This window comes from Sylvia atricapilla, chromosome 7, assembly GCF_009819655.1.
Source record: "Sylvia atricapilla isolate bSylAtr1 chromosome 7, bSylAtr1.pri, whole genome shotgun sequence".
NCBI classification, from domain to species: Eukaryota; Metazoa; Chordata; class Aves; order Passeriformes; family Sylviidae; genus Sylvia; species Sylvia atricapilla.
The window spans coordinates 7,976,190-7,992,068 of NC_089146.1; the positions used below are offsets into that span (position 1 = coordinate 7,976,190).

The 15,879-nt window shown below is 43.0% G+C and overlaps 1 protein-coding gene across 3 annotated transcripts in view; it reads left to right on the plus strand.

Moving 5' to 3' along the window:
* The window catches only part of GLS (glutaminase), a 61,739-nt gene extending 46,029 nt beyond the window's left edge, over positions 1 to 15,710 (plus strand). For all 3 annotated transcript variants that reach the window (XM_066322547.1, XM_066322546.1, XM_066322548.1), the window contains 4 exons: positions 10,888 to 10,949; positions 11,869 to 11,945; positions 12,083 to 12,146; positions 12,478 to 15,710. In XM_066322547.1, the coding sequence (XP_066178644.1) occupies positions 10,888 to 10,949; positions 11,869 to 11,945; positions 12,083 to 12,146; positions 12,478 to 12,634 (360 nt within the window). In that variant the 3' untranslated portion in view covers positions 12,635 to 15,710. The remainder of the gene's footprint in view (positions 1 to 10,887; positions 10,950 to 11,868; positions 11,946 to 12,082; positions 12,147 to 12,477) is intronic.
* Positions 15,711 to 15,879: the final 169 nt, after the last annotated feature.

Genomic DNA, 15,879 nt, shown 5'->3' on the forward strand with positions numbered 1-15,879 from the left:
TCATGACATTATCATCTGAGCACCGGTGAAGCTTCAGCATTAGGTACTGTAAGGCTTTCTGTGTTGAATAATTCAGGAGGATTTGTTGTTCAGGGGTATCTGTGACAGCAATATTGGCTGGGTCCATCCTAGTACCTGTTCTTGATGCTTCATAGCAAGCTTTTTTCCCTAGAAGTTTCTTCCAAATAATGAAACATCTGTTCCTGGGATCCTGTAATCTAATACTGGTGGAGTAAATGGCTCTGAATCTTGAGCTCTGATTTCTGTGGGGTTTATTTTTCTGTGTACCCCATGAACCCAGTTCATCATTAGTATTGGTTTTATCTGCTGGAAAGGGGAAATACAAACCCAGTCTGCTTCCCATGGCATTTCCTGCTGTCCTCCTCCTGATGATGGCACTGGAAAGGAGAAACTGCCCCATCTACACACCCTGGACATTCTTATGATACTGTGTAATATTTTCTGATAAAATTGAGTTGGTATTCCCTTATTGCTGGGGGAGAGGCTTGTGTGCAATGATCCAATTGCCCTTTGGTTTGTGACCCACTCTCCACCTCTGGAGATCAGGTTCTGGGTTAGTGAATGGTTGTTTCTTCTGCCTCCATCAGGGGAGGCAGAGGAGGGAGTGGGCAGTTCAGGCACATGGCTGGCCAAAACAGCTTCTCACCCTGTGAGGTTTACACGTCTCGGGAGTGGAATAGATGGGCACGGTCTTTCTGAAGGAATCTCAGTTGCAGAAGGTAAGTAGATGTTTCACTTACTCTAGTAAACATTTTGTTTAATGACTTAATTCTTAATTCATCATAATTAAATAGTCTTATCTGTAATTTAAACAGCATCAGTTTACTAATACTTTAGAATTAATCAATAGTCAGAACTGTAAATAACAGGGCATTACAAAGTCCCAGTGTGTGTTGCCGTGAAACAAGGTTTCTGCTTTCGTTGTTTGCCATCTAGGGCTGTTCTGTATTTCAGGCACTTGAGTAAAACCAAACATAGCACAGAGCAGACTATACCTGTGGAATTATGAACTATATTGGAAACACAAATTATTTCAAATGTCATTTACAAGATTCTAGATCTCATTTAGCATTTAAAAATTAGAATAATTAAATGTAATAATCTCGGAGCATGCATTGGGGAATTAATTGTAGAGTGACTCTCACTTTATTCCGTATGAGTCAAAGAATGTTTCTGGACACTTGAAGAACTTGTGCCTCCTGCCTGATAGTGTTTAGGGTGAATTCACAGGTAGAGTGATGTTGTTTTGAGGAATACAAGTGTTACAAGCTCCTTCCAGAAATTTGTGTCCACTTGATGGCCATACTAAGAGCAAGAGGTTGGTACTGAATGAGATGACTTCTGTCTTTCATGGCTCCAGGTGTGATTGGAGGAAAAGTTCCTTCTGCTCGCAGTTACTGCTTCCTGTGTCCTTAAGCTTTTTAAATTTTATGCAAACTAGTACAGTAACAGAGAAGGAAAAAGGGACAAACTGTTGTGGTATTGTGCTCATTTTTTGTAAATACCATTTTTAGATGCTTTTGAATATCTCCATTAATTTAAAGTATTTTGACAGAAAGGGCTTCAGGCAGAAATGGATGAAGAAATGCAGTTTACTGTAACATGTGGCATCAATACTGTAATTATTTGCAATTTTGGGTGGCATAATGCAGTACTTATCTCGAAAAGGCTTGAATCAGAGGGAAATGTGAATGATGGAAATCCATTTGATGCCAGTAGATGGAAGAGGGAAACAAATCACCTCTGCTCAGCTATGCTGCTTCTTTAGCAGCCTTAGCCCATCTGTTTGCCAGTAAAACAGACTGACAATTGTTCTTAGGTTGGATTAAGGGTCCTGGGGTCAAGAGAAACCTTTGGTGTATATAGTTGGTTTAATTATTTCTTACAGTCACCTGCATTCACAGTTTTTGTGACAAGTTCCAAGATTGAGCTGCTGGTGCAGGCTTGTTTGAATGTTTGTGCTCCTGTGTCTGAACTGTACCTAGTCAAAACTTGCTCTGTTTTTAGATTTTAAACAGACACTTTTAGGACCATTGAATTTTTTTTTTGGTCAGTGTCTACCAGCTAGCTCAAAAATGTAAAAAGTCAGAAAGAGAAAATGGCTAGCTTTATTCTAAAATATTGGATTTGGATTTGAAAAAAAAAGTGGGTAGTTGAATTGCAGGAAGATATTTAATACCTACTGGGATTTTTCCCAGCTTTAAATAAAAGTAATAACTAACTGGTGTGCTGGCTTGCCTGAGGGGTTTGCAGCTCTAGCAGCACAGTGGGGTTAGAGCTGCTTTGTGTTTGGATACATGAAAATACAGCCTCTTGTGTGGCTGCAGTCTAGACATCACTCATGGGAGAAGCAGCTTTCAGTATTTCAGTACATGCATGGGTTGTGTTTGAGCAGGGCTGCTGGAAACTGGAGTGAGGAATAAATAAGCATTCTGTTAGTCTGTTAGTTTGGTATCAACAGCACAAACTGTATGGATAATTGCTGTTCAAAGGGCATTTCAAGTTAATTCCACCAGGGAGACTCCAGAAATAAACTCCCCGGTAGCAGCTTTGAAAGTCACTTGTGGCAGCTTTGAGTCCAAAAATAGACACTGCACCCACGGCTCGTAAAACTGAAGGAGCTGGGTATCATCCTCTGTCCCCAGCTGTGAAGAGGGAGGACCTTGCACCATCTAGAGGAAAAGAAAGTATAGTCAAAGGGTTAGAAAAAGAACCAGGGAAATACCTGACAAAATTTCGTTTCCTGCTTTGGTTTTAGAATATGGCAGAGTAGACACTGGCAGATTCTAAAGTTATTTTTGCACTTTCACATGAGGCAGCGGGGATCAGTAGTGCAGAAAATAGCCTGAAGAGGTGGTGGAAGTCATCAAGAAGAAATGAAAGTTTTGTGGAACAGCTAGCCTCACCTGTATTTTCAAATATATCAATATTTTAATGTATGTATGTATGTATACGCATTAATTTATTCACACATCTTCTAATTATTTATAGTGTAGTGGGAACAAAGACTTTCCCAAGGAATTCTAAGTTTCTGACTTGTTAAGACCCTTGTCTTGAAGTCAGGGCAGGAGGCTCTGTCAGAAGCAGTCACATTGGATTGCTGTAGAGCTACATGGGATCATTTGATCACTTATGAAAGCCTCACTTTTGTGTGCTTCAGGAAGTTATTTAGAGAAATTACCTGTTCTTGTGGAGCTGAGTTTTCTGTGTAGTAAGGAAGTGTTGAAGCTTAATCCAGAGGCTGCTTCGAGTGCCTTCAAGGACTGTCCATCCCTAAAAATACTCATGGACAGAACCTCACTAGCAAGCTTCAGAGCCAGTCCTCACGTGGGTGGGTATCTAAACTAGTCTGGGGTTCATTTAGTGAATAAAACATGGCACTCAGGTCTGGGAGTTGTGTCCTGGCAGGCGGCTGGCACAGGAGTGGGGCAGACAGGTCACGTCCTGGCTGAGACATGGAGGTGATGCTCGGAGGGCTTAGAGGTTGGTTGGGTGTTTGTCTATAGCTCAGTCTTAGTTTTGACTTTTTAAAGTATCTGCTTTACTTACCCTTAGGTAATAAGTTCTGCTTTATTTCATGGAAAAAAAGCAGAAGTTCAATTGCAAAATCAGGCTTTTGAGTGAGATTTCTTTTCCTGTGAAGTACAACTTAGCTTCATATCGAACAAAGGTATTTTAAAGGAAAACCATGGTTGTCTCTTTTAGACCTGATTTTTTTTTTCCCAACAGTAGCCTTGTGTGTGGACAGTGGAGAGTAGGTTCCAGGTTATTGAAAATTAAATGTAAATGCAAAACTGGCCTATTTGTAAAATAAGTGATCCTGTCTAGTGTGTTCCACTCTCACATCCATCCCTGGTTTATTTTTGTCCTTTTAGGGACTACTTGCATTCTAGTTTCAGAGTTGAAATGCCAAAATTCATTTTGTGCAGGTTTGAGGGGTTTTTTTCTGTTTGTTTTTACTTTATTTTACATGCCAGGAAAAAGCTGTCTAAAGGCTGTGCTTCAGCATAGCTAAGTTACAAGATCAGTGTGTAAAATCTGGATGACTAAATGCTTTGCTTTGGGCTCTAGGTTTACTTTTCATGGTATCTGTAGGTTAGCACTGCTGTTTCAGAGTTTATGTTGGCATCTTGGGTTTCAGGAATTGTTTTCCATTGATAAAATAAGCATGCAAAGATCCACAGTTCTTCTGAAGAGCAGGAGGAGGGATTGCTTTTTGCTGCATACCCTGGTGACCCTCATCGGGGGACCAGCTGTAGGAAAAGCAGCTGAACAGAGCTACTGTGAAAGGGAATTCCTGTTGATTTTGGAGCTTTATTACTTGGTGGAATCGCTCGTGACTCATGCAAACTCTGCTCCTGCTTCCTTGTCAGTCCCTGGCCGTTTGCAGAGGCCATGGGAACAGGCAGAGTCCTGCTGTGGAGTGTTAATCCCCATTCCCCATGGCGGGTGCTCACCTTGGGCAGATTAACAATCTATTTTCTGCGTTTCCGAGCTAATGCCGCGCTGAGCCGGATCAGCTGTGCCGTGTGCTGGGAACAATGGCTGCGGAGCCGGGCGTGTGCGGGGCTCTGTGTACATCCACGGAGCCTCTGGCTGGAACACTGCCCTGCCAGGGTGCACTGGTTGGGAATGCCACCTGACAGATTTTCCATGGGAACAGGGAGCTGTGCTCTGTCACCTCCGGCACAGGCACAGGTGCCCCTGGTGCAGCCAGGGTGTCAGGTGCAGATTAGCCGTGCTCAGCACCCCTGGGGGTTATGGCATGGAGAAGTGCCTTGGGGACACTTCCTGAGGAGCTGGGCTGATTGCCCTGCTGAAGAGCAGCATTGTGATTGCTGTGCAGCTTTCCTGGGGCTGGGAGCCTCATCAGGAGCCTGGGGGGGATGTAACCCAGAGCCCTGCTTACTTGGGACCCATTCTGAGCTCCCAGTGCATCAGGCCCTGGGGTTGGTGTGACAGTCACCTGTCACTAGGGAAGTCAGGTGCTGAAATTTAAATCCCAGTTTATGTCTACGCCTCTGTGCCGCGCAGGGGGATGTTTAACACTTTGTTCTTCAAGCCAGTTGGCCAGAGAGGCAGGGTTCCCTGAATGGAAATGTTGTGTCCCATTTTAAGCACAAAAAATGGGATGTGAGAGAAGAGCATGGTGCACGTGTTCTCTCAGCTAGCTCTGCTCTCTCCTTTTAGCTCCACTTGTATTTGAAAGTCTCCTCTCAGCACACTTGGTCTGGTACACAGTTACAGATACAGATACAGCAAAATTCCTGAGAAACAATATCCATTCAAACCTTTTTTTTCTCTTTGGTAGTTTGAACATCTCTTCAGAAGGCTAACGTGTGGCATTATCCCTAAATATCATAGAAAGTGTATTGGAAAGTTTAGGGGAGTTGTTTATTTATTCTTGTTTGACTTGCCTTGAGCTGCGCTATTATAAACTATAGGGCTTGACTGTATTGCTCAGCCACCTGGAGAAACATGAAGCTGGAAGTAATAATTTTTTTTCAAAATGTTAATTCTGTAATGTTTTCAAAGAAATTTGAGAGGGCGGAGCATTCTCAGGAAGCAGGACACAGTAGGAAATTAAAACCCAGATTCACTGACCATTTTAGCTAAGAGCTTCTCATGGAATTAATCCGGCTTTGAGGTAAATTAATTTTTTCCTGGAGGATTTGCTTTGCATCCATGCACAGCTGTTTGGCTTTTCTCTCCTGACCTGAGTGCTGTGCAGGGCAGAGGCTCTCCCTGCCGTGCTGGTGGCATTGCAGTGATAGCAGAGCAGGACAGAGCCCTGTGGTGGCAGGGACACGTGGGCAGGGACAGTGCTGGTGTGCTCAGCTGCTTGGCCTTGGCTCCTACTCGAGCTTTGGTTCTGCACTGAAGAACGGGCAGTGGGCAGAAGGTGTCAGGCCACTCTCCCTTCACCACGAGACCGTAGCAGTTCATTTCCATTTCTGGGCCTCAGTTTCCCATCTTAGAGGCACTCACAATGTCAGTGTGCTGTCTCTGAAGTGTTGGGAGAGGTCTTCTGTGGATGTCATTAGAGCCAGGCAGTGGTAGACACCCTTTTCTTCAGTTAAAAAAAATCCTCTAAACTGGTCTCTGTTAAGAGAGAAGTGATTCTGTCTCAGTCTTTCTTGGGCATTTGCTGTTAGCCATTGTGAGATTATTTAAATAAGTCTGGATTTGGGTGTGCAGCTCAGGTAGGGAAAGGCTGTTTTGTTACAAATACTCCACCAAGCCAGTTCCCAACATTCCAGCCAAGCCTTTCAGATCAGTTAGATGTTGTTGAAATGTCACTTGCAAAGTAACTTCAGCATATTAATACTGAAGTGAAACTTCTTTTCAATAAGGTTTTTCCAGTTGGTACACTGAGAGATTGAAAGCCAACCCTGCAGCTCTCCTGTCATGCCCAAGTCCTTTGTGCTTGCAGAGAAGAGGGGCACAGCTGTGCAGTTGCTGTGTGCTGGGCCACACATGCTCCCCACTGCAGTTCCTCTGTTCCTGCACATCCGCTCATGTCACCACTGCTGCTTGAAGGAGACTTCTCTGAAACTTCCAGCCATAACCGGGCTCAGGAGTTCAAAATAACTGATGGGAAAGCTTTGGACTAGGAGTCACTTTGACACTGAGTTTTGCTTTGCAGCTGGCAGTGCTGCAGCTCACTCAGTTTGTCCGTTTGGAGTTTTGGAAGGGTGTTTTTTCTCTTTCATTTTTTGCCTTTTTGTTTATCTGAAATATCTGCTGCAGTGCTGTGACTTCCTGCTGCTCTGAACTCTGGCTGTTTCCTTCCTTTAACTTGACCTCAGTGCAGTTCTTGAGCAAAAATAGTCGTGATTTTCTTTCTTGAGCTGCTCACATCCTGACCCATGGACTCACAGAACCATTAATTGGAGAGGTACCTCTGGAGGTGTTGGACATTTGGCCACCTCCAATGTGAAGCAGGACCTGGATCCTTCATAGCTTTGTCCAGCTGAGTCCAAGACCTCTGACACCTACTAACCTGACAGTGAAACTGTGTTTCTGATTTCTGCCATTGAGTGACATGAGTATTTCTGAGGAATCTTTCCTTGCTGGTTTCACTGCCTGGATAACAAGGATTATACCCAGTGCTCAGGAAAGAGTGCTGTACAGAGAGGGTTTCATTGTAGCTGAGTGAGCAGTGCTCTGTGTTCTTGTTATAGTGAAAAGAGAGCTGCCAAGTGCCTCTGCTTCAGTGCATGCAGGTTCTCTCTCTTGTTTGACAAAAGACACAACAGTTTCTGCTCTGGGTTTGATCCTGCCATGCAGCTGTGTGGCAGTGTGTGATCCATCCAGCTCGTGTAAAGCTAAGGGGCTCCATCCCTTCTCCTTTCATTACATTTTCATAGTTAGGAAAGTATGTGCAGTAGGAAAAGGCAATTCATGGCTGTTGGGTTGAAGGTGAACTTTGTGTTTCTAAACATTAGGGGAGCTTGTGTTCACCAGTGCAGTTACTGAAACACCAACACTGAATGTTCATGAACCACTTGGTGAGAAACTCACTGATGGAGCCTCTAAACACTTAAATTAGTTGCCTTGTGCCCTACTTAGTTTGAATGGATAGAGCTCATCTGTCACGATCACTGTTTTTTTTTCTCCCCTATGGTTAAAAATCCCAAAAATCGTATGTTTGCTGCTGCCACTTCAGAGTTTCTTCTGCCTTTTGCTTTTTTTTGCAATGAACCTGTTATTTCAAGCTTGTACACTGTTAGTTTTGGGTAGAGAATTTCTACTTGACTGTGTGGCGGCCTAAGTGAGATTCTGCACAGACACAAAGCTTATGGCAGCAAGTGCTGTTCACACAGCAAGTTTTCCTCACTGTAAATAACAACCTCTTACATAATAAATTAGTATATATGCTGCTTAGATTAATATTCTCTTGAAAACTAAGGAAGAGCCATAAGATGCATGTGGAGATGGTATATTCTTACTTGGAGTTCAAAATGTATTTTGTGTTTGCAGATTCCTGAATTTTATTGAATTCACTTTTTATGTGAACTTAATAAAATTGTTTATGGCTGCCTTCTGAGCAGTTTCATATCATACCTTATAAAGTTTGTTAATTTTTTGGTGTGTTCTCTGGCTGCTGTTATAGTAGAGTGCAGTTATGGGGTCAAGGTATGTTTTGTTGGTAGCAAATCCAGTCTAATTCTCCCGTAAAATCGTTGAAGTATCTCTAGAGGCAGGAGGAAGTTGTCCCAAAAGGACTTTTCAGCTATGATGGCTGCACTTGGCTTGTTTTAGCTTGAGTTCACCTTTGACCAGCTTTGGATAATTACTATTCTAGAAGATATCCTACTGAATTTGTTTGGTTTCTCCTGCTTTTTGTGTCTCATTGCTTTTAGTATTGGACAGAGAACAAATTTCCTTCTGAGGTAAACAAGCAGAGATGTTTTTGTCTGGACTTGTATTTGGTTTTGTTTTGATCTGTCAAGAAGTTCAGTTTTAAAGTAAAGTAACCTTTGATTTTACTTGATTTATCTTAAGGAAGGAGCAGGTTTGACCTCACCCAGATTGCTGAGAGATGTGACCTAAGGTGATTGTGTTAAAAAGCCTCAGGAATCTCCAAATTACGTTTTGTCACATCATTATAGGAAACAAAAATCGCTTTTTAGCAAAATGTTCAGCTGAATCCAAGGTTCTGGGTTCTGACTGCACTTGGAAAGTTGTTTTTTGAAGAAAGGAATGTGCGCTATTTTTATTTCATTACTTTAATATGTATTTGCATTTCCCAGAAACATCAAGAAGCTCAGCCAAAATAGTCAGCTACCTCTGACATGGTTTTTATGAAAGACAGAGTGTCCTTTGCTCATCCCAGATCCTGGAAAGGGAGAGTATTCATCACCTGTAGGACCCGAAACGTGGGAGTGCTGCCAGCCTGCTCTGCCTGCAGGGCCTCAGTGGGTTTGGGGAGAGCTCCTGAATCATCTCGATGAAATGTAGAGATTGTCGAGTGAAATTCCCCTTTCTCACCTGCATTCAGGCTGCAGCCCCGTGCCTGTAACGCTGTCTCTGTTGGAGGGTTTGGATTTCGGCGTGGCTGTGGTGTTCCTATGGAAAGCCCAGGGACTGCGGTTGTGTGATTGCTGCCCTGAGCTGGCCTTGCTGATGCAAGTCCGTGTGTCCAGACCTCAGGCCTGCAGGGTGCTGCCAGCAGCTCATTCCCTGGGTCCTGCAAGCCTGATGCTGAGCCAGGGCTGGGGAGGGGCTGAGCCCAGCCGTGGGGAGCTGCCTGTGGGCTGGGAGGGCTCAGCTGGGGTGGCCATCTCTGCCTCCCGAGCAGAGCCCTGCTCACCTGCTTAGGAGTCTTGGTCACTGCTTGTGGCAGAAAGTCTAAACAAAAACATCTTTGTGGGAGGAGTAGAATCACTCAGTGCCAGTCCTCTGTAACACTGGCGAGGAGGGTCTGGGGTGTGATGTCAGGTTTGCCACAGTTCAAGGTGTTACGGGGTCAGAGCTGAGCGAGCCTGGCCTGGGGCCCAGCCTTTGGAGCCAGCCAGGTTTAGGGACAGCCCAGAGGGGCAGAGCCCCCTGAGAAGGGAAGGAGTCCTACAGATCTTAATCTCCCAGCCCTCATCATGCAAAGTGCAGGAAAGGAGCTGCAGGAGGCTGTGGGTGCCGGAGTGCGGGTGTCTCTGTGTCCCCTTTGTATTTCCATCCTGCCCTTTGTGCCTCCTTCTCCTCATCCTTGGGTCTCTCTGTGCGTCAGTGCGTATTTGGGGTGTAAAAACAACAAGCAGCTCCCCGGCTTTGGTTCAGAGGAGGCACAGATGTTGGCTCCTCTGTGGCCCTGTGAAAATATGCCAATGTTCTTGCAGAAATCTGTGGGAGACTTGGTTGTGGGTGGGGATTTTTCATTTTGTTTGTTTCTCCTCCTTGTTGTAGAAGGTCAGTGCAGCATCAGCTCCCTCTTTTATCTCTGTTACTCGGCTGGTGGCAGCGACAGGGCTTTGTAGACTCAGAAAGCAAAGCAGCATTTAGACAGTTTACTGGAAATTACCTTGAAATGGTGCCTAGAAGTAGCTGTGTCAGTTTATGAAAGAAGCTGATGTGGATACTTAAAACCACCTAGCTTGGCATTTTTGCCTCTCGTTAAAAGCTGCAGAGTTGTTATAAGCCAGGATGTATTAAAAATATGCATGGGACAAGGTTGGTGTACCCTGACAATATAATTTCTTACAAGAGTAATTAATACAGCTGAGAAAAAGGCACTACTTACCAGAGACTTTACCTGTGTTGTGCTTTAAGCCCATACTTAGCTAAAAAGATCCAACTTTATCTGCCTGGAAACCTTGCTTGTTATGTAACAGAACTGCTTAAAATGGTTTATTTGAGGAAAATCTGTATGTTGGATGTATGCAAGGATAATCTGTAATATGTAGAAAAAAGGGTGTAATTTCTTCTCTTCTGCTGACATAGATTTCTCCTGGCATTAGGAATCTTTGCAGTTAATAAAAAAAAATAATCTTACTTTTCCAGAGTGAGTTTGCCTTATGAGGAGTTCTTGGTTTTATAAATTGTGCAGAGTGATGCTGTCTGTGCAATTCAATACTTGGTGTCATTGGGCAACTGAAGAGATGCTCTATGGGTTTGCCCATAGAGCAACACTCATGTTTTTTACCACAGCAAAGCAGAAATTCGTTGGTTTTAATTCTTTTACTGTCCTTAACAACTTCAGCCTTGGAAGGACAGACCTTGCAGTACTGGTGGCAGAGCAAGCTGCAGAATGTGGTCAGGCAAAGGGATATAATTAACAAGTTCGTAAGCACTGGACCAACTGGCCCCACTGGGTTTTCTTTTTGAGGAAAGAAGATCAGTAAACTGGAACTTAATCTCTCTTTATAGGTGAAGTCTGTGATAAATCTGCTGTTTGCTGCCTACACAGGGGACGTGTCTGCACTCCGGAGGTAAAAATCAGTGGGGTTTGGGAATATTGTAATATAAACAAAGAATGCTGCTTGTTTGGTTCCTGCTGTTGCTGTTTATTTAGGAACATGCACATGCACTGTGTCTGTGTTGGGGACATTGAGCTAGAGATTGAATATGTTCACCCAAATCCCAACCAAAAGAGCCAAATCTAACCCTCAAAAAGGTACCCTGACACTATCCTGAATCCCATTGTGTTCCATTTCTTTGGATCACAGTAAAACAATTTATTTAACCAATTTTTATAGCAATGGCAGAAAAATCCTGTCTGTACTATCACCTGCTTTAATACTCAATTCTGAAAGTGCCACAGAAATTCAGGCTGGAAAAAGTACATTGTTATTGGACAGGTTAGGACATCTGGCTTTGCTTTTTAAATCTGGAGGAGAATCTGGCAAAATTTAAAGTAATAATGGTAGGAGACTAAATAAGCAATAATTTGGCTAGAATATATCTAAATATAACTAGTGGGTGGGAAAATGGTTATAGTTGAACTGCTGTCCCAGGGCACCATAGTGTGAAGGAAGAACTCCCAATCCCTTAATGCTGCTCAGGATTTTCAGATCTGGGAGACTTCCTGGGATTTTCTCACCTGCTATAAATTTACTTTGCCTTATGTGGCTTAGCTTGTCCATGTACAATTTTAAATCAGGTGTGTTGACTGTTGTTTTCTGCAAAGATATTCTGTTTTTTATTTATGACAACAAAAGAGCAGAAATAAAGTTAAGGCACTAAACTTTAAAGCCAAAGCCCCTTCCATCAGCAAAGATGGGATGTGCTCGTGGTGCTGCTCACATTGTCTTGTGGCAGAGTGATGTCATTCCAGGCTAGCTTTGTAACATGCTTTAAATCATGTAAGACTTGCCTCTGCAATCTCTTTTATTCTATTTTGTTTTTAAGGTTTGCTCTGTCAGGAATGGATATGGAGCAGAGAGACTATGACTCACGGACAGCCCTGCATGTGGCAGCTGCAGAAGGTACTGTCTCCTCACACAGCATTTGCTGTCTGTCTGTCTGTCAGCTTGCTTTAGAACATCCCTGCTGTCTCTGTGCATACCTGTACAGAAATGGATATCTAGAAGTACATGCACTCACAAAGCTGCTTTTCCTGTAGGACACGTGGATGTTGTGAAGTTTCTACTCGAAGCGTGCAAAGTGAATCCTTTCCCCAAAGACAGGTGGGTGTTCTATTGCTGCTTTGGAGGAAAGATGCTCCAGTAACACTTCCCTAGTCCCTGTGAGGAGAGGTGCCTGTCAAGTCAGAGTGAAATGTATTGAGCCAGGCCACTAAAGCAGGGGAATGGGATCCTACCGGTTCTCTGTAGGTTCTGCAGACTGAGCAGGAATGAAAAATGAACCACTAAGCTCAGCTTAATGAAGGTCCACAATTCCTGAACTGAGTGTGGTCTGGGTGCTGAACAGTATTACTGCAGTATGTAAAGAACTGGATTTGTGGTGCTTTTTGTGCTTAACGTGCTGATCTTAAAACTACTGTGCTGCTTTTTGTAGGTGGAACAACACTCCTATGGATGAAGCTTTACATTTTGGACACCATGATGTTTTTAAAATCCTTCAGGAATATCAGGTCCAATACACGCCATCAGAGGATAACAACGACGGGAAAGAGAACCGAACGGTTCATAAAAATCTGGATGGCTTACTATAATCATCTTCAGCTAGATCCTAAGAATCAAATCACTTACCTGTTTAATTGTGGTATGCATAAGTAATGAAGAGCGTGTGTGTTTCTATCTGATAGTGGTATATATTTTACAGAAGTCTCTGTTACTTCAGTGTTACGTTACAGGAGTTTCTATACGCACAGGACAAATCCAATCTCTTCAAAAAGAAACAAAACCAACTAAGAATCTCCCTCCATAATGTGAGCAATATTACCTCATGCTGCATATAATTGATGTATAAAAATATTTAGCTGTTGTTGGCTTTACTGTGCACTACTTAATTTATTTTTGTGTTTTATGTGAACTCTAGTCCGTGGTCAGGAACTTTTCTGCTGAGTTTTTGTTTCTTTAGCCCTCTGTTTCCAGTATGGCCAGGATGAGCCAGAGTACTGTCAGGTGTGAGCGTCAGTGAGGTTTTTTGAAAGCTGAGGATGCTGGTGTAGATTTAGGCTGGGTGTGTTAAGTAAGGATCTGCACTTATCTTTGGGAAAAGATAGAAAAAAGAATTCCACACAACCTTGTTTACATAATATAAATATCACAGAGTATATAGGTGACACTTGTCAATGGTCTAGGCTTGTTCTTAGAGATAGTCTTGTCAGGGAATGTGTTTTAAGGTTTGTTTGACCGAATGGCGTAGGGGAATGTGACTTGTAGCCACCGGTGTGTCGTGGGATTTTTGTCTTGGGAGCGTTTCTCTCAGTTCCCTTCGTCTTGCCTCCCTCCTCTCTCTCCATGTTCAGCTGCTAAAGTTCTTCCCTGTGGCCAGGGAACGCGGGTGCTTCCACTCCGTGCAGGTGTTCCTTGCAGGTATATTTGCACTACCCCTGGGGGCTGACAGTGCTGCTCCTGGGGCTGCGCCGGGAGCCAGCCAGGGCAAAGGAAGTGCTTGGAAGGCAAAGAACCAAAAACCAAATACTACACAGCAATCTGAGCTCATTCAGGCTTGTGGTAAGGAGCACGGATGGAGTGAAACAGCTTTAAGGAGCATAGAGCCAATCAAAACAGGAGCAGAGCAGGAGATAAGCCAGGTTTTGGGGTATGTTCTCTTCTTGCACTGCCATCAACCAGGGAGCAGGTTTACTGCATCGCTGGGATTCCCCTGGTGTGGGACAGGAGTTCAGCACCAGGAACACAAGTAAGTAAATGCCTTTTGTGGTGAATGGTGGCATTCCTTGTCTTGCCACTGAAGCCAGCATGGCACGTGCCCTGTCGTGGAAAATGTAGATGCAGGTATTTGTAGTTTGCAGAAGTCCAACATTGCCACAGCTCCCTGTCCCATGTAAAGTTGCTTCTGTCAGTAGTGTGGCACAAAACCTCAGAAGTGAGCAGTCACTAAAGATACTCACAAAACACTACAGTTGTTGGACGTAGGCAAGGATTTTAGCACAAGAGGTTTAGGCAGGAACCATTCAGCACATGGAAAAGGAGACTGTGCTTGAGAATTGTGTATATGGTGGTTTTTATCCTAGCACGTAGTGTACAAGTCTTTAGTAGATCTGAGAGTTCAAATTTTCTGTGTTTTGGCACCAAAATCTCCAAACTCTTCCTAGAATGGCCCAAGCACTTTATAAAGCTGATCTGAACCACATTACCCTCCTTTAGCAATGAGTACACTAAGGCATGGAGAAAAGTGACTTCTCCAGAGCGACCCAGCAGGTCAGTATAGTTGGGAATAAATGAAGTTCCTGTACAGTCTCTTGTTGAAATGCCATACTGCCTCCCTGCAGGGAGGACAAGCCATGTGGAAAAGTGCTTGGTACTCATCACAAGCAGTGACTGTCTTGATGAACGAAGGAAATCTTGAAAGCATCTGAAAGTCTAAAGCCCTCAAATAGCAACTCGAAGCTGGCTGGCATGGTTATCAAACACTTTTTCTCAAGAATCCTCTTGTTTTTAAGTTCATTTGATTTGGTTTTTTGAGTTGGTGTTTTTTGTTTTTTTTTTGTTTGTTCTTCTGAAGATCAGCTATTTTTCTGAAAGCTTTTAACCCACTCTTTTCACACCCTGTGTCACAGCCACCCCTGTTGTAACCAAGAACTAAATGAAATGGCCTCTGGCTTTTTGTTGAGCCACATCAGTCACTGGGTAGCACAAGGCAACAGATCTGTGGGCTTCAGTGTAAAGGAATATTTTCAGATGGCTCCTAGTTCAGAATTATGAATTTCAGTCCTAATCTTCCCTGTTTTGCCCTTCCTACAACACAGTCTGTAGCTTCTCAGAAAAATACCTGATTCAGCTTTATTTAACTGACATTGCGTTGTTCAAACTGGCATTTTTAAGCATAGGTATATTAGATAGTACACATGGTATAAACAAACCAAAAGCAGGATTTTAACTGAGCTAACATTGAAGATCATAGCTGTCCCTAAACTTAATGCTTTTCATACCGAGTGCTTTTAGCCGGTCTTCGCTTCAGTGCATTTTTGCTGGTTAGTTTTAGTATTTTCTCATTGTGAGAAGATGGATTATTTTGTAATGTCCAATTCTGCAATGCAGCTACTTAGACATGGCGTTATTTATCAATATAAATATATGCAGTACATTGGTTTGGCTGTTTATCATTCATGACACTGACATGTAGATTTTACAGTAAATAGCTTTTGGTTATCTTATCCAACGCTGACTTCCTTATGCTCCAAAGAAGATTGCCCCACTCCTTTGTTTTTATGTCATATATGTTTCTTCTGTATCACAACCTAAAAATTGTTCAGCTAACTTAATGCTTTGTACTCAGAAATATTGTGGTAGTCTTAGCATTAATTAGCCTATCTTTGTGAACAAACTGTATTGTACCAGATTTTTTTTGCTTCAGAGCTGGACTATCCGTGACTATACTTACTGGCAGTGTACTTCTGGTCATTGTAACTGACTGGGCTGATCTTGACTTTTAGATTCTGTATTGTGGGGACTAGACAGTGATGAATGTATTTCTAGCAGTTTCCCATGAATGAATCTAAACTTGAGCTGTACTGGTTCTGAAAATGAAAGTTATTTATTTTAAGAAATAAAATCCAGATAGTGTTGCTTTTTACAGCATAATAAATGGAAATACCAAGATGCTGGTGCTGCTGATGGGTTTTACTGGTAATCTGTGGGACTGCCATTGAAGTGTATCTTCAGTTGTGGGAAGGCTGTACTGGAAAACCTACTCTGGTCATTTCCACTGAGCAAAGCATACAGGAAATCAGAATGAATTTTCTGTAATATAGCATTTTTCTGATTTGTG